General features: G+C 32.6%; 1 protein-coding gene across 1 annotated transcript in view; it reads left to right on the top strand.

Moving 5' to 3' along the window:
* Nucleotides 1–307: 307 nt before the first annotated feature.
* LOC148621679 (uncharacterized) overlaps nt 308–25,449 on the top strand; it is a 28,913-nt gene continuing 3,771 nt past the window's right edge. The window contains exons 1-3 of the mRNA XM_088576296.1: nt 308–360; nt 459–1,682; nt 25,190–25,345. Coding sequence (XP_088432422.1) covers nt 782–1,682; nt 25,190–25,345 — 1,057 coding nt within the window. The 5' untranslated portion in view covers nt 308–360; nt 459–781. The remainder of the gene's footprint in view (nt 361–458; nt 1,683–25,189; nt 25,346–25,449) is intronic.

The raw sequence follows: 25,449 nt of genomic DNA, 5'->3' as shown, positions 1-25,449 counted from the left end.
AATAGCAATATGGTAAAGATAATTATCAAGTCTGGAAAAGCCACTTTGTGGTTACAGGTGCTATTCATTTCAATTCACCTTAGACAAATCATAAATGTTAAGTATTGGTTTTTTTTTCAGGAGATTTAATAATAAAGTGTTTATTATTTTCGGCAGTTCAATGATTCTGATAGTTTTTGTAAACCACATATGAGCTTTTGATGTATTCTATGAACGCATGCAGATTGTTAAGCTTTTTCCATTGGACGTTGAAACCTTGAATCTCCACGTGAAGATAAAATATTTCACTTTAATTAAAAGGTGTATAACCGTCGTAACTTTAACTATTACACGGTAGACGATTTTTCATAGGCGATTAAAGTAAGTGAAGAGTTTGGTGAGAAAAATATCTTCTTTCAGGTGACAAGTTTTGTTTTATTACAATCAAAGTATCATAGATTATCTGATCTCTTTTTCAGTTTTTACATCAGTCAGTTAAGTGTAAGGTAAGATTTGTCATAATTCACTGGGGCGTGCGGATACAGTTGGGCTTTTACTTAATGATCTGGATTTTAACTGTCACACTTGTAATGGTACGACACGGTTTTTTCTTCTCCTTTGGATTATTACTGATGTGCCGATTTTTGTTTATGTGATATTATGTAATGTATAAAGGATTGGAATACAATGCTAACACATAGTGTCGTTTGTTTTTCTTTTCTGCCAGAAGAGTCTATCTAATGAGTATGGAGTTTATTATTTTAATATACTGAATTCTATTTTTCTATGGTTTAGAAGAGATATGGCTAGGTTACAAGCAATGTGTGTAACGTACCTTTTGATTTTACTCCCATTTATTCTGAACATATTTTGTGCCGAAGAGTGCTCTTTCCAAAACGGGAAATGTACGTATGAAATAAAATTATTTCAATCTAATCCTCAATGTGAATCACAAACTACTACAAGAAGAAACGTCGGACCTAATCCTTATGGTCAAAATGATATAGAAATGACGAAAATGCAGCGAGACTTTCACTCGGTGACGGAAAAGCATAAAAACAGGATAGAAGAGCTAGAAACATCAGTCCAAAAGTTGCTACGATCGGCTATCCCGCAATCACTCCCTAATAATATGCAGGTTACATCTAGACGTGCTGAAAATGACAATATCTTGTTAGGAGTTGTCCCCTTTGGCAGCAGCAACTACTCAGAGACAGGATTAATGAAAAAACTGTATGACGAATTTTCAAGTTTACGAAAACGTTTAAATAAAAGAACTTCTCAACTGTTGGAAACAGAGAGGAAGTTAAATGAAACTACAACAATTTTTGCTAAATCTCAGGAAGAACTTTCAGATCAGGGAGAAAAACTGTTGATAGCCGAACATAAAGTTGCCATACTAGAACAAGAAAGATATATATTAAAAAATAAGGTGAAACACACTACGGAAAACTTCAATGAGTTACAAATTAGGTTCAATACTACAGATGCGAAGATCTTTGACCTTGAAAACCAACTATACACGGTTGTCAGATCCGAGTCTAATTTGAAAGAGGAACTTGGATATTACAAATGGAAGCTATCAAAATCAGAACAGGCATATACTCAGTTACAATCAAATTACAGTGCATTAGATCTAAAGTTAAATAAAACAAAACAAACATTAGAAAAGACGGAATTCGAATTGATGGAATGCCTAACTGGTAAGTACAGATGTACTTGTAATCGAATACTACATGCGGCTATCTCTCACCCTATATTTTATGGTAATATTCTTCACAAAGCACGGAAAGCCCAAAACTCACCCAACAAGTTAACTAAACAGTTTCGGCTATTTATTTCTGTTTTAACAAAGGACTCAGACCTTTTCAAAATGTTTCGTTTCCAGGAGTGTGTTCAATTGTGTAATGTTTTTCCACAGTGGCCTGATTAAAAAAAGGAGGGTTTCTTATCACGCCAAAGTACTCATACCCAGCTGCAATTTTGTGCCAAACTCAAGTTAAGAATTTCTTACCTCTGTATGTATTATAACCTTTTTATACTCTCAGTTTAATTTTATATTACTGGAGTGTATGGGGGCAACTATTTCGCTGTACATGTGTATATTTTTTGGAGGGGCAGCTGCAGTCTGCTCTGTTGTGCGAGGGTAACATTATCATTCATTCAAGCCCCATCAGTGGTTTTGAACTGACATTTTGTCCGGGTGGGGTTGTTGTCTCTTTAACATGTTCACTATATCCTTTCTCATTAAATACATTCCTTCGGTTTGTGTCAACATTTCATTTCACTGGGGTTGGAGATGAAATGTAGTTGTATTGAATTAACTTGTCATAAGTGAGTCTTTGAAACTATCAAATTATTACAAGACATACAGTAACAGTAATAAGTCTGTAGTAGATATTTTGACTGCTTGTTTCCTGGAATGATATAAGACGCTTTACTATTAGGTTATACAAAATAAAAAAAAGTAAAAGCATACTGCAGTTATGATGCAAGTGTATCTTTGTAGAAGGGCCATCTGATATGAAATACAGTAGTTAGCATATTTATAGAGAAAATATTACCTGATTCATCTCGATTCTTAAGTTAGAGAAATTAAATCCAAACAGGTTTATTTTTATTGAGACTTGTAACGGAAAAAAAGATTGAAGATGGATTTACGGACGGTATAATGTATGTTTTTGTGCTTAGAAAGGTGTAAAAAGATTCTGGGTATAGTAAATGGGGGTCATTAGTTTTAAACACCTCTAATCATCTGAAACGAAATTATCTCAAATGGTATAAAGATGGCACGTTTGATCACAAAGCGGCTCGTTGATATTTGATTAAATTGCTAGTTACAGGATTACAGACAATATGACAAGATAAATGGTTTATTGACATTTGAATCAGTTTTTTAGTATGTGTGATAACATCTCCGAGTAATTTTGGGTCAATTGTGCGGTAATCCGAACAAAAACTTAAATCGACAGACGTTCGGTTTACAATATACATCCTGTACTTTAAATGATAATTTGCAAATGTTGGTTATGTAGAATGTTCCTTACATTTGGTTATAAAGCCCTTAACGGGGTCAACTCGATCCTGTACGTAAGAGGTGGAATCTTTTGATTTGTTTTAGAGGGTTAATTGTGACAGTAAAATATTTCCATATTGATGTCTTATGGATAATGATGAGAGTATAAGGTACGATTTTATAATAGAAACACATGGCGACTGGGAAAAGGGGCGGACTGTTATAACCTCTATTAAAACGATTCAATAGCTTTCGTATTAAATCTTAAACGATTTCCAAGGCATGCAAACAAGATAAATACATAAAATAGAATCGATCATTATGTGTGGTGAAACAATGTATACCGCATACTATTTTAAATATCGAATATTTATATTATACTGCTTAAAATATAGTTTAATCATGACAATATCATGAATGATTTGCATTTAAAATATACTAAACTAGTATGAAATATGAATACATATAAACTTGATAATCTGATGATAAAATCATGGATATTGTAAGTCAAACTACTCAAATTGTTCAAACAAAGTAAATACAAAGCCTTTTAATGGAGGTGTAAGCTTGAAAGACAGTGTCTACATAAAAAATTGATAAGGTTAGAGATAGTGAAACCGTACTGTTACGACTTGTGGTAATAAATAGTAATGGACCAATGCACATGTGCTTATATAACTTTGAATTATTCATCGTTACATGCTGACCAACAATTTATTTTTGGATTATTCTTTTATTTTGTTTCAAAATAGTTAAGTTTAATTTCTCATCAGCTATCTTTTGTACAAGAAGTACTATTTGTTGCATTTCCCCACTGCAGTAAAAGCACGTTAACATGATAAGATATTTGCCCTTTGTAACGAGTGTCTATTTGTTGTTTATGCTGAAGTATCAAATTATTCATTTTGATAATGAAGACTCGGATTGCCACCACATATGAAATAGAAAAGCAACAGTTTTAAAAACTCCTAGCAGAAAATCATATTCCAACATTCATCTCTATTTTACTTACTGCAATACTGTTTTACAAAGTAGCTAAAAGATTTATAGATACAACAGTCAGAAGTTATGCTTGTCAAATAAGATATTAATCTACAACCATTTACACTTTTAAATCATTGCTCGACTCTTGTAAATCGAAGCCCTGGAATGCTATCATACTTTTACTGGACTGCGCTGTATTTTTATACGTTCCATAGTTTTTGTAGTAAATCATTACACGACTTAATGTATCTCAATGTTACTTAATCATGTATGATATGTTTAGGCTAAGTCTATAATGGACGGAGCTCATGTCGTATTTTAGACAAAAACTGCACCTCCGCACTTGTGCAATCGTCTACTTCCATGTCGACAAATTTCTTCTCTTCTGTCAGAATATTTTAGCCATTCATAGTAATGGTCTTACATTCTACATAATATAGGACGTCGCCTACGCTCTATCTATGTTATAATTTGCTTTTTCTTGTCATTTTGAGTTTTTCCTCAAATCTTTCATCTACTTAAATTTAGAATGATTTAATCAAGTGATATTAGAATTGAAAATTTTTAGGAAAAACTCAAGGATTTGAGGACAATCTCCATTTGAGATTCTTAGTAAACATGGCTCTGCGGCAGCTGACCATTACTTTGATGATGTATATACTAGTAGTCTCCTTTAAATATTCATGTAGTGTATGTGCGTCGTCTTTTAGTTACATATTGAAATTATGAATTGTCCTCCTATGCTATTCAACCCAAGCATCACCGATCGTTTTACTCATATTAACGACTTTGATATGATGCTAATGTGATAATGACATATTACTTAATGTTTTTAAATAATGGAATTTTTAATTTTAATCAAGTTTTTTTTCTTCAACAAATGACTTTAATCATCTCATCACAAAATACAATGATTCGTTATAAAATATAAAGATCATAAAAAGATGTTAGTAGACTTATGTCACATCTTTCTACCAATAACTCAAAACATCAAAACTAAAAAAAACTTTAGAAAGTTTATTTCACGCCCATTTTTTACTCGTTCTATTTTACATCGCTGTAGCTGATGGTAAAATTAATTTTGAAATTTTGACTTTTTAAAATATTTTTAGCGCGTATTTATCCCTTCAGCACCTGCGTAAGGAGTGTTCACGTCTCAACTCATACTTTATGCCAAAGTTTGCCGAAACTCCGCAGACTTTTTGTACCGCGCTAGACTCTTAACAAATAGGCTTCTGGAACAGGATTATGTTGCTACAAGATTGAAGTCATCACTACAGAAGTTTTATGGTCGTCATCATGAACTTATGGATCGCTACGGTGTATCTATCTGCGCCATGAAAACTGGTTTATTCGACGTGTCACAGTTTTCCTTCGCTCATTCGTCTACCCCGGACATGACTTTTTATGAACAACTCGGCGGGTGTTTCTAGAAAAGTAGAGGACGCTTACTACTACTTACCGATGCACCTGGTCCATACTCCCAGTTTTTAGTGGAGTCCGAGTTGCTCATTTGCATTTGTTACATTGTGTGTATGATTTTAGTCATTTTATGTTCTTTGTTATGTATGTCTGTTTTCCGTGTCTGGTCTTTGTCCCTGGGTTACATACCGCTATAACCTTTGTTCCCTTGATTACTCTTTAACTAAAATCCCGTAAAGTCTTATGATTGTATAAAGGTGGAGCTTAGACTTTCTTTAGTATGTTGAAAATATAATTTTAATATAGTTAAATATAGTTAATACAGTTAAAAAATTGACCAGTTACAAATGATTAAAATAAAATTCTACATTTCTTTTGGATTAGAATTGTTTATCTATGTGAGAAAGATACTTATTTTTTTAAAGTAATATGTTCTCACTTTATCCCTTTATAGAAAGTGCACCACACATATGAATTAAAAAAGGTAAACATGTACTTCTTGAGATGACAATGCAAATCTTAGTCGAGTATTCGTTAGGTTTAGTTTTATGTTATTTCAATGCTGTATTTCTAAAATTTTTTGATACAGGACCTTTTAGGGATTATCACGTGTAAATACCGATCAATGAGACAATTCTATAAAACATGCAATCAGCGAAATCGAGACTTGTCAGACTTAAATAGGCTGAGGGTTGGCCGTGGTCACAAAACATTTGACATCTAACAGTACCTATCATTGTTATACAAGCAGTCAACGCTACCATTCTACTGAATTCTGTATAATAAAGGGGGATTTCCCCATGTTATCATTGTTAGTTTTCACTAATTTTTATAAAATCTTTGTTGATAAGGTAGACAGTTTTGTATTTAAAAATAAAGATATATTTTATGGCTATAAATTTGTTTGAATAGTTTCAGTGTTTTACAGAAGTATCTTTTTGAAAGGAAAATGTTTGATAGAAAAAGAAGAACAAATGTTTATCCTATTTAGATGAAATTTATTTATATCATACCAATGCTTTAGCATATTGAAATCTTTCACGTCATAATCATTCACAAATTTTGAATTCGGATCAAATAAATACGGACATAAAAGATAAATTTATCGAATCAAACTAATAATAAGGTTAAAATTATGGAAGATAACCGTATTGTTTTTCACAATTATTAGGCTTCTATCATGGGTTTGACGGTGAAATATCGTATTTAGCGGCAACATTTCAGCAGAGCCAGTAAACATTTGTTTGACACTGTTATATTGAGATCTTTTAATATACAAAAACGTTTTCTTTAATGGAGAACCTTCAATGGGCATTGAAAAAATTCCAACATCCGGTGTCTGCCTTCCCTTCGGCACCTGCGTGTGGAGTGTTCATATCACAACTCATACGTTATGCCAGAGCTTGCCGAAACTACGCAGAATTTTTGTATCGCGCTAGAAGGCTTCTGGAACAGGATTATGTTGCTACAAGATTGAAATCATCACTACAGAAGTTTTATGGTCGTCATCATGAACTCATGGATCATTATGGTGTATCCATCTGCGCCATGAAAACTGATTTATTCAACGGGTCATAGTTTTCCTTTCCTCGTTTGTCTACCCAGGACTTGACTTTTTACGAGCAACTCGGCAGGTGTTTCTAGAAAAGCAGAGGACGCTTACCCTACCGGTGCACCTGGTCCATGCTCCCAGTTTTTAGTGGAGTCCGAGTTGCTCATTTGATTTTGTTACTTTGTATGTATGATTGTAGTTACTTTATACAATCTTTGTTGTGTGTGTCTGTTTTCCATGTCTGGTCTTTGTCCCTGGATTACATTCTTTTGATTACCGCTATAACCTTGGTTCCGTTGATTACTCTTTGACAAGTCCATGAAGCGGTCGATAGGCAAAATTGATACTCACTACACCCTAAACGTGTAACAAATTTCACTTGATATTTATAATTAAAAATCAAACAGAAGGTGGAATTAATAAGTTTTTACTGCTAATGTATTATTGTATCTATTTGAACCAGTGTAAACATATCGATGTGAAGAATGCAAGCTTTAGAAGAATGCAAAATATTCTAGTGTACAGAAATATTAAGATCATCTCGTCCTACATTGTAAATAATGTTTGACGCTACACTCTTAGATAAATTGATATAACACGAATTTATTACTACATGTACTTATAATTAAGCAGTTGTTGCTTATCAAGCAGACGTTTATAATTTACATTATATATAAAAAGAAAGGCCATTTACCTCTTTGTATTAAAGTGTGATGTATGACAACCGCTGATTACTGTTACTATGACACTAATTTGTCCAATAAATGTGCGACTGGTATTTAATTCTCTTTTGTGAAAAGCAATGCATCATTAGATCGAAGTGGCATGTATGCTACACAAAAAAGATGATGTTTATATTTTGCGTTGAAGTGAACATAACATTTTAGATTAATATGTGTAAACTCATGAACCTAATTATGTGAAGCTTAACCTTAATGTTTCTTTAGGCCTTCCTATTTAACATTAAACGATTTTAAATGGGTCAGGTTAATGAGTTTTTTTTATTAAATTATTAAAGCAAGTTTTTACTTTTATACGTACCAACTTCGATAAAAAGAAAAAAAACAGAATAATATTTCCGAACCCGAATACGTTTAAACAATATGAAGTTAGAAAGCAGCCATTTACACTGACTCTTCCCTACTGTTAATGGAGGTCTATTTCTCCATTTTTGTGAACATGTCTCATGACAGTATTTTGCAAATGCAAATGCAAATTTTGATTTTTAATTTTTCATTCGCTATTTAATAAAATAAGTCCAATTAAAATTAGTACACATAGATAAGTATAACTAAAATACGGTCAAGTTAGGCTTCCTTACAAATAAAGGAAAAGAAATCATTTTTATTCAATACATGTTGTGTATTGTTATGCTAAATGCCATAATTTTGTTTTGCTTTACGTCCTTACGTACATACTTCGTTCTGTTACGCAGGGGGCAACTATTTCTTATCGATTACTTCTTCTACACCTCTAAACAGAATATTTATCACATAGTTAATTGTGCACCGTCGATTTTAGATTATTGGGCAGTTTCCCATTGCAAAAACTTGAACGTTGTCATTTGGGATAATGGTGACGTATGGGTATTTTCTCGTATCCGTTTCTCTTCCTACATCTCTCAATGGAACTTAAAGAAATGTTCCCATAAACGTTATCACAAAGTCTTATTGTGCACAGCCTATTTAAGATTTTTATCCACATCACTTGGGACGGCTCACAATGCAAAACAAAGACTTTGTCATTTATGAATATGATGGTACAAAGGTACATTTCGATTATCCATTGCTCTTCCTACTCTGGTTCAAGGAATAAATGAAATTGTCATAGAATTTTCATAACATTTTCAAATTGTGCAACCCTTATTTTGAATTTTGATCCCAATTAATATCTAAATCGAAAAGGTGCATGTCATTAAGTGGGGAACTGGGTTATCACCTTAATGAGCGTTGCTGATAGTTTATGCCTAGTTCATCCAATGGTAAAGAGCCGGCCTATCAAAACTATGAAACATCAGTAGAAATAATGACATTTAGTACATAGGTAACAGTGTTTTATCGAATGTTCCCAGTGAAATAAATTTCGCCATTTCACACTGTGAAATAAATTCGGTAATTTCATTCTCGGACTTTCTCCCAGCAAAATGTCAAAACTTTGAAATCAATCCAACGTTTACAAAATTTGAAATTATGTTGAAAATAGCAACGAATAATCGAGGAAATCTATAAAATAAATAGGATCAATTGGTTATGCATGCTAAGAACGCAGTAAGATTTAACTCGTGCGCGGAACAAGTTCCGGACACTCGTTAAATTTGGGCGTTCTTCAGCACTCGTGATCATATTTTGGTTATTCACACCTTCCAATTAATTATCATATTATTCTGTTATGAGTCCGAGCAGTAGTTCTTTTCGTAAACAAAACATCACGAACACATATAACTGTATAAAAAGTTGATGTACTAAAATTACAGATACAAATGAATACCAAAGTTGGCACCGTCTAGGTACGCCACTTCTTTGCACAAAATAACACATGATTTACGGCAGTATTAGAAAGTGTTCACTTTAGATCGTCTTCCGTTTTGCTTCAGCTATTCCTTTGCCGGAAGTTAACGTCATTCTCAATAAAACTCATGGAAGAGTAAGAACGTCATTTAGGGAATGTTAACTATCGAAAAAGCAGAATCCCAACAATAACTAACTATAAATTTTGATCTTTCCATATCCAGACAAAAAGAAAAATACAAAAACAATAATAGTTGATTTTTTTGAACTACCACAGTAATGTTTTTTTCTTATTCTGAATCGTACATTTAATATCTGTAATAGCATTATCAAGTTTTTATTGAATTGTAATTTCAATTTCTTATAATTTGTTTTGATTAAACTACATAATTTATTATATGCATTAAAATCACTAATAACTTGAGCAGCTCATGCATTTTGTTTCTAAAAGCGCCATCAAGTCTAATTATAGTAGAATGAACGATCCGCTTGATTTAATTTGAAACATGTGGATATCTCAACCATGTGAATAATACATTAATAATGCATTAATGAACGAGTTGAAAGTTAATAATTTATTTTAATTTTTAGTAGCATGGGTTTAGTTTAAAAGGTAGATTACAGCAAGTTAGAAGGAATAAATGAAAACAAAACATTGAAAACACAAAACAAACAAAAACTATATTATACACAAAAACAACGACATATTCTTAAACAACAAAATCATGTTATCTGGATGTCTGGATGTTCACGCGTGATATGGCAAAATGTTCCGTTTATAATTTAGCGAACAAATATGTTCTATATGAATGTCTTAAATTAAGTTGTTTGTATCTGCTTTGTTACGTCCTTTATTAATCGGTTCACGTCTTTAACTTCGAATACACACGTCGTGTGTAACATTACCAATCAAGAGAACATAATTTCAAACAATTCTTATGAAATGCTGCTTTCATAAATATTTATGACTGGATAATTACTTCTATTGTATAAATAAGTATCCGATGTAACTGGAATTTCGTAGTCTGTTATCTCAATGCCCCAAGCAGACTTAAAAGTGCGTGTCTGCAAAGATGCGACAATTTACCGCTGGCAATGCAGTATTCCTTTGCATTTTTTTTCAATACGTCAAATGCTTTTATTATGGGTATTCCTTTTTAACAATTAATCTCTCTTCCTCATATTTTACTATGATTTCTCGAGATTCAATGGACATAATCAGAAAGCAAAAAGTTATTAATGAACAAAATAACCAAAAAATAATGGAATAAGTCGGGTAAGAAAATACGTAGAACAAAGAAGGTATTGCAGGAAAGAATAACTGTTTGACGTTTACTTACATTAATTAATGAAGATTGTATTAGTTACCTATATGCACCAAAGCCTACTTGGATTTATTGTATGTACAACATTTATTGAAGGATTTGTATTTTTAAGAAAACATAATAGCAAAGTTGTGGTAAAACAGGCACTTTGGGCACGGATGGTTCCGACCACTCGCTTTTTTTTCAACACCCATTTTATTCTGTCTGATTCGTTATTATAATCTTAACTTGTCTTTTAACCATTTTCTTGGGCAATTCATCGGACATTTTCAAGTTACAGGGAGAATACATAATACCAATATAGTATAAAATCGATTCAGGTACTAGTAGAGTGAATTCATTGTTAAATGTTGATATATTATCAAATCGCTGACTGAAATTCTGATTTTATGGCCCCAGAAATTTGGCCAAAATACAATTTCTGATGAGATAAATGAATTAGATAGAAAAAATAATTTCGAGGAAAACTGAAGGACGGTTGAAATCATCCGGGCCCCAGTGTCTGCGATGCATATATATTGATATCAGTAAATGTGTCAGAACTACATTCTGATGACAATGCTTGTTTGTATCAGTTTCTTAAAAAATCAAATTTACTCTTGGTGATATTAGCTCATATCCAATTTAACATGGCGGTTGGTAATCAATTACCAAATGTAAACGCATGACTTTAGTATACATCTGGAGTGAATGAATGAAAATATATTATAATTCTAAGATACTTTCTTTACATTTAATCAAAAGAAAGTATTACACTAGATAAAGCGGATATGTGACAAACAAAAGCTTATATTTATTATTTAAAGACTTAATACATTGATGCCCTAAAGGCATTGCATACGCTAAATATGTCTGCATTTATTTAAAGTGAAGTTAAATTTGAGACACCTTTATCAAATAACATATGTAGAGACACCGCCTTATCACATGTTATTCATGATACAGTTTAGATATTATCTTTATTAAAGCAAAGTCATATCATTTTAATCTAAATATGCCTGATGTGTTTCGCTAATGGTAAATTCTTATATTATTTCAAAAGACTTGGCTAGTGTCAATTTTTGCCTTTAATGCCAACATGTATAAGTAATAAATAAACTTTTTATATAAAATTCCATTGTTATTTAAATTCCAACGCTCTGATTGGATAAACAGTTGTTTCAAAACGTTAACATCAAATCACTAGGAAGTTATGTGTTTGATATTATGTATGAAAATGTAAGAGTTTTTGTTTTTACTGGATATAAATTAGTGGCCATCCGGAGCATTTAAATTCCCCCTACGGGTTTAGTAGGGTTCGTGTTGTTTGTGCCAGTGCTGTCCAATACTTCGAAGACATTAAATTGGCAACTCGGCGGGTGTTTCTAGAAAAGCAAAGGACGCTTACCTTACCGGTGCACCTGGTCCATGCTCCCAGTTTTTAGTGGAGTCTGAGTTGCCCATTTACTTTTGTTCCCCTGTATGTATTATTGGTTATTTAATGTTCTTTCTTGTGTTTGTCTATTGTCCCTATCTTTTTCCAAGGATTACATTTGTTTTTATTTCCGCTAGGATCTTCATTCTCCTGATTTCTTTCTGATTGTACTTCGGTATTTTTATTGTTTCTTGGCAACAAAGAAAGAAGTCAAGCATTATTTTTAAACTACACGCACCAAAACTTTGTTTCATAAAAAGAAGCTTTAATTAAGATTTCCTTCAAAGTTTCGTTCTAAATACATTAGTAATCTTAATCTCATAACGTATTATTTTTTTTAAAAAGCTAAGGGCTTTGTTCAGGCTAAAAGATATGAAATCTACGTTTTCATTTAATTGAAAATGAACATCGTTTTCTTATCAAGTGTGTAAACAATTTCTGTATTATTACACGATACTTTCTCGATTATGTAGGTTATCCATACTGTATACACACGCACTTTCTAAAAAGAATTATCTCAAACATAAAGAAAGAAAAAAAAAAGCAAAAACAAAACAAAAACAAAACAAAAAAAAAAAAAACAACAAGAAAACAAATATACTCACACAGATTTGCGCGCTGCTTTTTTGCATAGAATAGTCGTTTCAGAACTTTTAAAATATTTTGACATATTTCTTATCAACGTTGGTTTTACAAATTAGTTCATTACATATAAAATGTTGGTTCCTTAGTTGTGTGATTGTTATGTGGGAATATTTTTTCCAAAGTTGTAAGTAATGTGTGCAAGACGAAGCATAATATATAGTATCTTCTTTGTAACAAATTACGCAAGACATAATAAAATCATTCTTCCAATTAGTAGAGTTATTATAAATATCCTAAATAAACATAACAAAGTTAATGTGTCTACAAAAAAGAATCATAAGACTGTGTCATATTCATGTACTGGTAACTTTTCTGGGTAAAAACCAAGCCGCAAGAATGCAAAATAGAATACATACTACTACCTTATCTTATAAACTATTACAAGGTATTTGTATTATTCATTTTTAAAAAAAAAAATAATTGTATTGTACAGTATGTTTTGCTTGTATTCAATTTTGAGAATTTTGTCAACGAATTTCATTTATTTTGTAATTCTTCACTCAATTATCGTACTTATAAATAAATTATGCGTTAAATATGGTTTTGATTACGATATTAAGAGAAAAGCACATGGCGCTGAATAAAATAAAATCACAAGTACCAAAAAAAAAAAGAATCTTGTTTCTCCAACAATGACCCTTCAAAGTCTAAGAGTCACATATACAGTGTACAAAAATTGAAACTCGAGTTACCTAAACTCAATAACTTGCATGGAATTTAAGTGCCTTGCATAATCTTTCCAACTATAAATTAATAAATAGGTATTCGTGATGTATATCGAAGTTCGGAAGAAGAGGTCAAGCACAAACTTCACATTTTCACGATGGTTTCATAACTTTTATAAACACGACGTTCAGACGTTCCAACCAAATCGCAGAAAAAACCTGAAAGAAGAATTTGATACATGATGGAATTAGTTATATAGTCATTGAATTTATGTTTTATGTGATTGGTTACTTTGTAACCCATCGTCAATGTTGGTATACTTATTCAATGTAAAATGTATAGAAAAGATTATAAAACAGTTAAATTCAAGTCATACGAAAAACCATGAACCAAAACATAAAAATGACGGCACAAAATGAAATAATTTAAATTGAGATAACATTGCATTGGCTATATATCCTTTGGATAGACATGCTATAATTGAACTTCAGCTTTTTTCCGTTCTCCACATGAGAAAAGCAACCAATTACCAATTGATTTCTTACAAGGCGATAACTTTTACTACATGAGTACTTAATGCGCCTTTCTTAGTAAATAATTAATATGTATATAAATGCTAGGATTTTCCATAGAATCTAACCTATTTTTGATTAAATATAAACCGACGTTTCACAAGCAAAGAATGTGTACAATGAAATTATATCAGATGTTTATCTTTTACGTAATCACTTCAATCATTTAAGGAACTTCCATGTAAACATGAATAATTTAACTTGAAAAAGAATGCTGTCGATAATCAATTGAATAAACTCATCTATAAAGGTTTCAGACAGAAATGTCAAAGATCAAATAATACCTCCTTAGAAACAGTCAGAATTAAAGTACATAACGTTCAAAAGTTAATTAAACTTTGCTTGAAAAGTAAATACAACCAAGATTATTTGCTTGTGTTGCATCGTTACAAAGCTTTGAAAATCATTAGATTGCTTTCACATTGTATAGGATCCTGACTTCTATGTTATTGTAAATTCATATGAAGCTAATGTTGTTGAGGTTTAGAACTTTTGAAGGAAGAAAAAGAAACTTTTGATAGTAGTGTCGTGCTTCCACGAATAACAACTGCCGACAAAAAGAAAAGGAACACTAAATTTTATGGAATAGCTTTTACTGAAAACAAAAGCTTGAGCAAGCTGCTCAGATAAGTAACACCCATTTTAACATGTTTTTAAAAGTTTTTACGGCAATACTTTAAAAGGAATAATATGAAACAAAGTCTATTAATTAGCAATGCCAAAGATAGTAGGCATGGTATATCCATGTTAACCTACGTCAACAAATGTGACGTCAGGTCTTAGACTAGTGGACGCTCTAATCCGTCCGTCCGACCATTTGTTCGTCTGTCACGCTTTACCCAGTTTGTGTACGTATTGATACTAAACATTAAATAAATATTACTCAAACTGCACAGTCTAAATTTGTTTGTTAGATTAATAACCGTAGAATGGCAGCTCATACGTAATCTTACACTTATGAACATAATGTGATGTAAGTTATCAAAGATGTATGAATATCAACATTCCATTGCAATGTATACCCTGGTAGATATTTCAAAGGGAACCTTAACAAAGAATGAGTTCGGGTTTGCATTTCAAAGTTTATAAATTGCTGTTTAAAACAAAATATGCGCACTAATCAAAACATTATTACATTAAGATTACATAGTTGTGACGACATCCGCGTACATCTTTTATACTTTACTATATTCATGTCCTGATTAACCCGATTTTTCGACAATCTTATAACATTCGACAACCTATTTTGTACCTTTACATAATGTACTGCGTACAATGTACCAAATGTAACGAAGGCGAACAATTAACTATATTTTACCCATCTTAAACTGAAAAAATGCAAAGTGATGCGCATTTAATAGTATACCCAGAAGTCTTCCCAAATCAAGCAATGAATAAAGATAAAACTTTTAGTAAGTAGTTATATATGTATATAGTTATGTTTAGTGCACATTCCATATTTTATTAGAATGAATTTGAAGTTTCAATTCATTTTGAAATACCTGTATCAATTGGCAAACAACGAAATTACCGAACACTACTGCGATCCATAATCAAGTCAAGTTTAAATCATATCTGACAAAATAGATATTACATCAACAGAGTAGATGTAACCGCAGTAGTCCTGATTTGTTACAGGCTTCCAAACGAAATGGTGGGTTAAATCAAGGGCTTCAGCGCGCCAAACCGCAGGACCATAGGGTTTGTAAGTCTCGTTCTAGTTCCATTTTCCTTAGCGGAAGTTTTGATATAGAACGTATGGAAATCCAAAGACCGATCTGCATTTTATTGTTTACTTCTGGGATCTCAGGACGCTACATTACCATGCAAAATCGTCTATTTATTGCTTTTCTTGACACTTTCACATGTAAAAATACATATTTGTCACATTTATTAATATTTTTACACAGAAAAACGTTTACTTTTAATTCTGAATTCAAAGCTTGGTAAATGACAAAGTGTCCATGCATTTGAATGGTAGATTAGGACCCATTCTCGTGAAACAACGAAGTCAGACGACGAGACTTACACACCCTATTGCGGTGGTTTCCAACTTAAGAGTTTTTAACTCTGATATCGCTATTTGTTATACGGACTTTCTTTTTAACTATTCCTTTTGACTACTGCCTAAATTTTTTCAGCTTGATAAATCTTAGTAAAATCTTAAGGTAGTTTCTCTCACGTCAAGTCTTTTCACAATGATAGTTTTAATCTTTTTTAACTGGAATTGACTTTAATTTCCTCTTATGCCCCGTGCAGGTCCAGGGGGTCAATAGACTAGGCCTGCAGCAGCGCTAAGCTTGTCGTAAAAGGCAACTAAATAGTGCTCAGGAACCTAGCCGGGGGTAGGGGCTCTGCCCACAGAGCAACTGAGATGTGTGTGTCCCAGGTGGTGGAATGGAGTACCCCTGGCGTGTTACATGCTGGGGTTGTCAGACTATAATACGCAAAACCTGATCACAAACCATAGTGGTGCACCGTGTTGGGAAACATGCCACATTCCTCGCAAGTTAAAGAACCCTGCTGTGGTCTTCGATAGGAGTAGGAACCTTTACGCTCCGCAACAGGAGGCTGAATTGCCCGACCCTACCCATTCCCCCTTTTTCTAGTGGCAATCAAAATTTGTTGACCTTATTATCCTTGTGTCCCATCCCTTGTTTCGTTTCATCATCATTCATGTTCATTTTTTCATCCTTTTCATGTTCATCGCCTGAATTTAGCCGAAATATGGCTGCTCGGGCGTTAAACCCCAACAATCAATAAATCAATCAATCGATCATAATTTCCTCTTATAATACTGATGGCATTACCATTAAAGGAAGCGATGTCAATTTCAGTGGCGGATCCGAGGAATGCAGTGGGTTTGCACCCTTTCTTTTTAAAGGAAATTTGCAAATTGTAGAAAATGGCAAATAATGTCCAAGCACCGTCCTTTTTCTGGGAAAACCGGCTTGCATCCTACCTTTTCAAGGTATCAGGATCCGCCCCTGCATTGTGTATCAGAAAATTCAAGGGGGTTAACTTTTATGATTAAATCTTAAGTTTTCAAAATTTTATTTGAGTAGATAAGGGAGAAGAAGTTGGTACTATTTTGTTTGCAATGCTTACATTTAGTCTAGCATTCAAATTACGACTTCTTATCTGAACAGAAACATCGCCGTTTGAGTGTGATATTCGTTAATGTAACAGCCTCTCTACCGTTTGATTGTTTTAAAAATATTTTGTTCTTTTCATTTAGGGTTGCATATGTTGCTTTTTACTCAGTAATTTTAATATATTTAAATTAGAAGAAATACAAGAAACCATTGCATGAAATATGTGTGCTTATTTTTTATAGTCCATCAAATTCAAGTTTCATGACGTATGCTTAATTTACCATGCAGATTAAGTGTCATGTTGTAATGGGTTAGGCTATTACGACCGAGTTGACAGCTAGCATAATATCAGTTTGTGGTAGGTATGGAAACTGATATACTTAGTTAAAATCTACCAGTGTGTTGTGAAGTTGCTTAGCATTGACAATAATCGTAATTGACATTTGGTTTATAAATAGTTTAAATTCTACTGTTTGTGAAGAACTATAAATGTCAAACTGTATGTACATTATTCAGCGTTGGCACAGTATTTGTCATTCATGTAATTAAAACATGATACAATTTGTTATAATAATTATAAGTAACACCATTAAACTGGTAATCATTAAAACATAAACTTGACGACCTACAATTACGCCTGTCAAAGCAGTTTTCAGAACTACATGCATGTACTTAAATGCCCTACTAAAAAAAACTTTGTATATATAGAACGATAATTTGTTTGTCCTCTGCTACCTATAAATGTCAATATTTTATTACTGGATGAATATCACTTATTTTATTATAAAGTTACCTTTAACCTATTGACCCTAAAAATCAGTATCTGATTCCTCCAAAGTTTTGTTTCTACCACTGCAATTACAAGACATGCTTGATTGATCACCGTGTGTTGCTCAGGTCTACTCTGTTACAGTAAATAATGTCCAAACACCACAAAACAACAATAACCAGTTAGCCACGCTCGTTTTACATTCTACCATTACTTGATAAAACTATCACACAATTGGACAAAAATGCCACTTTCTTAATTTATATATTTTCTTTGAAATTACAAGAAAGCAAATGTGGGGTTAAATATGGCCCCTTAAATATGTACAGCGTCCATAAATGTACGTTTATCATAAATACAATGTAACTAATAGTTACCTTACAAGTAGATCAGACAACACATAACACCAAAATTACATGAACTATACAAGACCGATTCGGGATTAGGATGGAAATTATTGTTTCAATCACTACAAAATATACTAAGTTGAGAATGACTAGGGGAATTGAACAACTGGCTCTTTGCGTACAGACCAATCACAAAAAAAATTGTCAGTATTTGAATAATAAATAGTGGCTGAATAAATGGGTAAATGGAAAGGTTCTCAGAGAATTAGCTTTCATTAATAAAGCCAGTTAAAACGATAATAAAAAAAAACTTTGAAATTGAAATATATTTACAATCTACTAATTTTATACAATTCAAACTTTACAAAATCAATATCAAAAATGTCATTTTCAGAAGAAAAATCACGTCTTACATGCATTTGTCAAATTGGTTTTCCCCTGGTGACAAGAGTTTGGCATGGACAATTTCTAAAGTGGCATGCTAACTTTTATCAAAAATTCAATTACTGTTATCATCTTCGCATATATTTAAGCACATGCAATCAATGTTGCAAATATTTATTACAGTTAAATGTATCAAGTATTGAAAATATTTTTTCACGTCTTTGTGTAGAAAAACATGGATGTCCCTGGAATATACACCTACGTTACACCACACATGAAGTTTGATGACTTAAGCATGATGCTGGCGTACTTTTTATTGACAAAAACGAAACAAAAATATGTGGCTTTACAACAAGGCGCTGAAAATGAAATAAATGTACTTAACGTTATTTTTAGAATTTTTCTTACTCGATCGGCATGGATATGTGAATCACAGCTGACTCAAATTAATATGTAATGTACTTTCAACGAGGTCGTATGTGTTGGTGAGGGAAACACTACAATGTTGATATATATTTTATATTTTACATAACGGTATTGTGTCCTACTTCAAAGTCAGAGTCTATAGACACAGTTTTCATTTTTGTGTGGAAATATACGATAGCAAGGTGTTTTAACCCCCATCCCCAGAAAATAAAAATTAGTAAACTAGAATAAGTATTAACTACATACCGAATGTAAAAGAAAATGTGAAATATTTTCTCCGTAAGTCTTGTGCTCTATTGTGCAACGGAAAACACTTTTCAAGAATATCAACTACATTCATAGTATTCATTTAAAAAAAAAAAGTGTTTAAAATCTCAAATTTGTATGATTCAGTGTAGAGTTACAGTTTTACGGCAAAATGCTTTGTTTATGGAAGTGTCTCCATGAAATTAGCATTTTTATTACGTCTCTCATCCAGATATTAAATGATCGAATCCGGCCTTGAATTCGGTTCTACAACAACAAGGTGTTTTTTGGTTTTTTTTCTGCTATACAATGTTACTTGACTTTTGGCGAAAACAGACGGAACTTGTTCAATGGGACTATATGAATATACACACTTTTAGACACATTCAGTCTGCCTATTATCTACAATAAAGAGCTCGCTTCACTCGCATAAAATTAAGCAGTCCGTTTATATTCAATTGTTCGCCAATGAGTGCATAACCAGCTTTAACATGTAGATGGTTGACTGAGAGTGTGAGTGAAAATACGAATTTCAGTCGGAATTATTCGGTAAATCATCTTCATTTTATAATGATTAATAAGAATAACATTACTGATATGTACAAAGGTATATCAAGTAATGTATATTCCATACCTTGACGTTTTTATGTCGAAGAAGTTTGCCCTTTTGAACTTATTTGCAATCTGTATTTTCGATCATGGAGCTTATTGACCGATAAGATATTATTTTATTGCAATCACATGACACGCCGGGGTTAAATTCACTTTTATATCACGGTTTCTGTGAACCTTCGTTAAAAGCTAAAAACTGAAGACGAGAATTAAATGATATCGTGTAGCATTGTGCAAAGTATACATTTCAGACTCTATGTTTGTAAGGCATTTGTACTGTTAGTATTAGATTCGGTCTAGTATTTGTCGTTTTTTTAAGTTTAGTTATACAAGTCTAAATCTCATCCGAGGACATTATAAATAAAAACTTAATAGGTAAAATAAATTGTATAATCCTAAACATTCATGGAACGAATTTGATTCCTACTTAGAATGTACACTGTATCTTCTGAATAACAGCGCCCACAACATCTTATATGAAAGTATTCTACATCCGCGTTAAACTACTAATAGAAAAAAGAGACTTCCACTATATAATGTTTTAAGTATTAAACTAAAGTATTTAGGTTAAAAAAGATATAATTAATTATGTTCGTGGGATATATAAATGTTGAATAGCTTTAAATGATGATCCTTTATTTATTTGACATCTCATGAAATATGATTTAATAGTGAAAAAGTATCTCAAGCACACGATGAAACGAAAATAAGATTTTAAAAGGGATTACATTTCATAATTAATGTCGTTAAGACAAACCTGATTTATTTTAGATACTGACATGGGATATTATACTTGTATCTTTCGTGGTAGGTATAGCAGTTGGAAATAAGACATTCAATGTACACGTAAAATACTTTGTCAAATTTATATACGCATGGTTAAACAGCAGTGACATTTCTGACTACAGCTGACAGTAAGCCTGTCCATGTATGTAACTCCGAAATTCAATGTACGAAATAAAATATTGTGGAACACTTAAGTAGGAAGTACCCAAACTTCCTGAAATTTAGTCTGTCGAAGAAAAAAAAGCAATGTAGGTAAAAGTCTCAAACCGCTCGAATTTCAGTAAGATTGAAGAGTAGATATAGTTGAGTCAAATCAATCGGATTGTAGCTTAAAAATCTTTTCATAACGACTATGTGCAGTTGAGAAGTTCTATCGATTTTTTGGTATCTCCAAAACTGGTGTTAGTGGCGAGCATCGTATTTGATTTTGACAAAATAATCGTAATAGCGCCTCTCTTGATATTTGTAAATTTGATCAATTTCAAGTTGTATTTATACATTGGATTGTAAAACTAATGGTGACAATTTGTGAAGAACTAATTAAAGATTTTAAAAGTTGCAGGTTCGGTGTATTCGTATAATGGTGCTGTCGTCGTCGTCGTCTTTGTCCGTAAAAAGACCGCAAAAGCGTCCTGACCTCTAGGAAATTATACCATGATTAAGGTTATTTAATTCCATAGTACAGGTCATCCTCCAACAGAATCTACTGACTGTCTGAATAAGCATAGACGGTCAAGGGAGCTTATAATATTTTTGTACGATTTTGTTAATCTGTATTATAGGGAAATAAATTAATCCTTTTTTGAACTATATTTCTTAGAAGTTATTTGAAAAACTTGGTAAAATTTAATTTTGCCTTGGCGTCCAGGTCAAATTATTAAAATGTACACACTGGTCGATTGCGTGATTGAACTATCTTTGTCATGACGTTAAGGCCAAATCGGTTGGCATGCATCGTTTCATTAAAGAGCTATTATGTCATTGTCAAATCATTGAACAATAAACTGATTCTACAACGGTGGGTAGGTTTTCCTTTTATGATAATTTGCATACTGTTCATTCTAATATTTTCATCAACGGCGGATAGGTTTTCTATGTATCATTTTCATTTACATATTGCTGCTTCGGTTATTAGGACGAATTTCTTTATCCAATCACGAGTGGCCAACACAACGCAAAATCGTACAATTTTCTTTGACAACTACATTCTTGTAAGAATAGTATGCCGTTGGGTCCGACATATGCGGTCGTATCAAGCTGTGTGTATAATTCATGTTAATGCATTCGTTGCGTTCTGTTATTAAAAAAAGTCCCCCTCAGTAAAAGAAACTTCAGTGATTACTTGGAGATGTGTACAAATAGGTGTTATAGTACCTTTGTTAATCGAAATTAACAGTTGTTTGTACATGCATTGTGATACTCAGATCCAACCCAACTGACAAAATATAGTTCAGAGCGCGCATAAAATTCAAACTATTTGTATAAACTTGTTGTTTTCTTCCATTGTTGTATACAGTGAATAATACAAGCGATACCAAGTGCAATGCATTCGACTCGCGTTCAATGGTATGTGTTATTTGCAGTTTAACATAGAAACTATGCGTATCCTTGATATGTGTTATGGATCTGCACTTCCAATCATTAAATTTATTATCACCCAATTAACTGCTGTTTTATTTCATATCAGCTAGGCGCTGTGTTTTATCTTTGTAACATGCTCCCATTGAACCAAATTAAAAAAGATTATCTTCATTTTTCAAAGGTAAGTTATAGCCCCTGTGCCGTAACAAGTACTTCCGTTTTGTCATAACAAGGCATTTATGTATATATAAGCTAACAGTTCAATGTGATGTGGGTTGAAATTATTTGTATTTCACAAATATACGACATACCTTCACGTCGACTGATGAATACCAAGCCTTGACTTGACTCAAGACGGTCCGAAATCATTTGTGTTTTACTATTACTACAGAGAATTTTTACTGAGTTTCGAAATCGATTTACCTTGTAAATTTCATAAACCATCCAACCAAATTAGTGATTAAACTAGTAACTGTATAGTATACCCTACTCATAGATTTTTCAAAGGTTACAACTTTTATGGGCCAAAACTAGAAAACTAATACTAGTACATGACTTTGTACATATGACTTTTGTATGTTATACCAATTCTTCCCCTAAAAAGCTTACTAGGAAATTTTGTATTTTTCTTTTTTTTTTTTTGGGGGGGGGGGCACTGCCTGGAAAACCAGAACTCGACTGATTTGTTTTCTGCTATTGTTCTGTAACTGTCATTTATTACAATGTTTGTGTTGCTACAATGTATAGTATGCGGTGCTTTCGTTTAAAAGAGTTTTGAAAAAAATTATTTAAATTTTTACACAAAAATATTTTTTTCCATTTTAGGGGACCCAACGTACGCCCTGCATGTCATTACTGAGTTTCGCTCCTGGTTACTTTTTCTTTATTTGGATGAATATTGGTCTTTATAATCCAGTTTCTTTTTAAAAATACTGTTGTTAATCTAACCTAAGCAGGTGTCTGTAATATAACTGTTGTTCTGAAGTCATCACAGTTTTGAAGCATGCAGACATTTTATTACTAGTTTAACAATAAAGAGTTAAATGTTCTCTCCATTTGCTTGTTCATATGTTGTATATGGCATTATATATAGACAGCGAAATCATAGCTACTGTATGCACAGGAGATGTCTATTAATGGACTCTGTAGACACTTAAATTATAGGGATGTTCTTTAATTACATTATCAATTGCTTGCGATTGCTTTGTTGTTCAAGAATGATATAACATTTCAGGGGCGGATCCAGGATTTCTTCTAGAGTGAGTGCAATGTAGATACCTTTTCTGGTAAAATTAGCGAGAAATTAAAGTTTCAACCTAAAGCCGCCCAAATCTACCCCTGACAACCCATGCTTTGCAAATTTTAGGGGGGAGCACGCACGTCACGCCCCGCCTGAATCCACCCCTGCATTTGAAACTTGTTATCTTGTGTTTGCAGGTCAAAAGAAGATAACCTTTTTCTCTGGTTTTCTAAAAAATAAACCTTTGTTTTTTAATAATAATATCTGATACACAATTTTGACGTGTGCTATTATACATGTATTAAGGTGAACAAAAATGTAGCCATTTATATTTCATTTTCCAAAACTTTAGAGAAGTTTGGTTTCATTGATATGATTAATTTTGCTACAGAAAAAAAGTTATAAAATCCTCGTCGCTCATTGTGTTAAAATTTTATCGAAAATAAGCAAAACTAGTAGGAATGTAAAATTGCATGTACATAAATTTTGTAGAATGACATAGATCCGGAAGCCTTCCAAAACGGAAGTGTTCATTTTTGCGATATATCAAATACACAGTTCGACTAATTACATGTAGTATCCTAAACATAAGAGGCAAGCGTCCTCAGTTTCTCTAATAAGAAGATTTTGTAGTAACCACCTATTTTCGTTATTATAAAAATAGTAGGACAAGATCGTGTTTCTTATCCGGTCTCGTTGTTTTTTTATGACTGACAGGTGCACGCGACCGTGTCTGTCATGGGTAAGATAGCCAGTCGCAACACGCAAAGTAAAAGTAGTCCAGTAAAGTACAGAGGGTCAAAGAATAAATTAATCTAACTTTTTGTACGCAGGTCCATATCTTTGTGTGAACAAATGTATGTTGATATTTTCGAATTATACAAAAACTTACGAATTTTACAAGGCATTACGATTCATTCAGCTTTATTGTTATTCTACAGCTTTTAGTTGTACGTTCGTCATTAATTGAAGATCTGATATATATATGTGAATACACTATAATAAAATATTTAATGAGCAAAATTTTCAGCAACCGCATATTATTAAAATTGTAGACATTTTAAGCAATTATATGCAGTGTTTTTTTTCTTAAAAGTATCTCAATGAAGTTAGTTTTCAATTTTAAAGACTGCATTTTTTAACATTCTTTTGAACACTTATCGCTGATTCTGATAACGTCGACTTCAAATGCCTATCTGTCTTCACTTGAAGCATCAGATTAAGAAGGCTTTATCGTTTCGTAATTGGTTATGGAAAGTTCATCAATTTCTTAGAACATGCTTTGCTGAGAAATGATTACAACCCTGTGGGAACTAGCACTTCTTTGGTACATTCAATAATTAAACTAGGTCACTGCAATGATACGTGTAACGTTATGTTTATCATTAAAATTTGGATCCAGGGCTTCATCAAAATAAAATAATAAAAAAAAGTCAATAAGTCAAAACTCCCTGTTACATCTTAAACCAGTTCAGTACGAAAAAAACCTCCTTTTCAAACAAGTTATAATGCATATCATGTAATATTCATATGGATATATAAGTGCCATCAATGTCACGGGGAAAACTCTAAATATTGCACTCCAGTAAATACAAATAACTTAAAAATTTCCTTTTTACAGCGAAAACTCAGAGTTTCTGTGGGTTTGAGGATGACAAACTTTGTGGATACACACAAGATGACGATGACGATTTTGATTGGACGAGACATGTGGGGAGAACTGCTTCTAGTGGAACCGGACCAGAAACGGATCATACCTGTGGTGAACCAAAAAGTGGTCGGTAGACTTCAAACTTGACTTCTTTAAATACGCCTTGTATTTCTTTTGTTTTTCAAAATCACTTCTTGTTACATTTACCTAGCTATTGAAACGTACATACC

The sequence above is a fragment of the Perna viridis genome, chromosome 3 (genome assembly GCF_037379345.1).
Source record: "Perna viridis isolate PV_CMFRI_1.1 ecotype Kerala chromosome 3, ASM3737934v1, whole genome shotgun sequence".
In the NCBI taxonomy this organism is placed as follows: domain Eukaryota; kingdom Metazoa; phylum Mollusca; class Bivalvia; order Mytilida; family Mytilidae; genus Perna; species Perna viridis.
The sequence above is the reverse complement of the archived record's forward strand: the minus strand, read 5'-3'. Positions and strand labels throughout refer to the sequence as shown.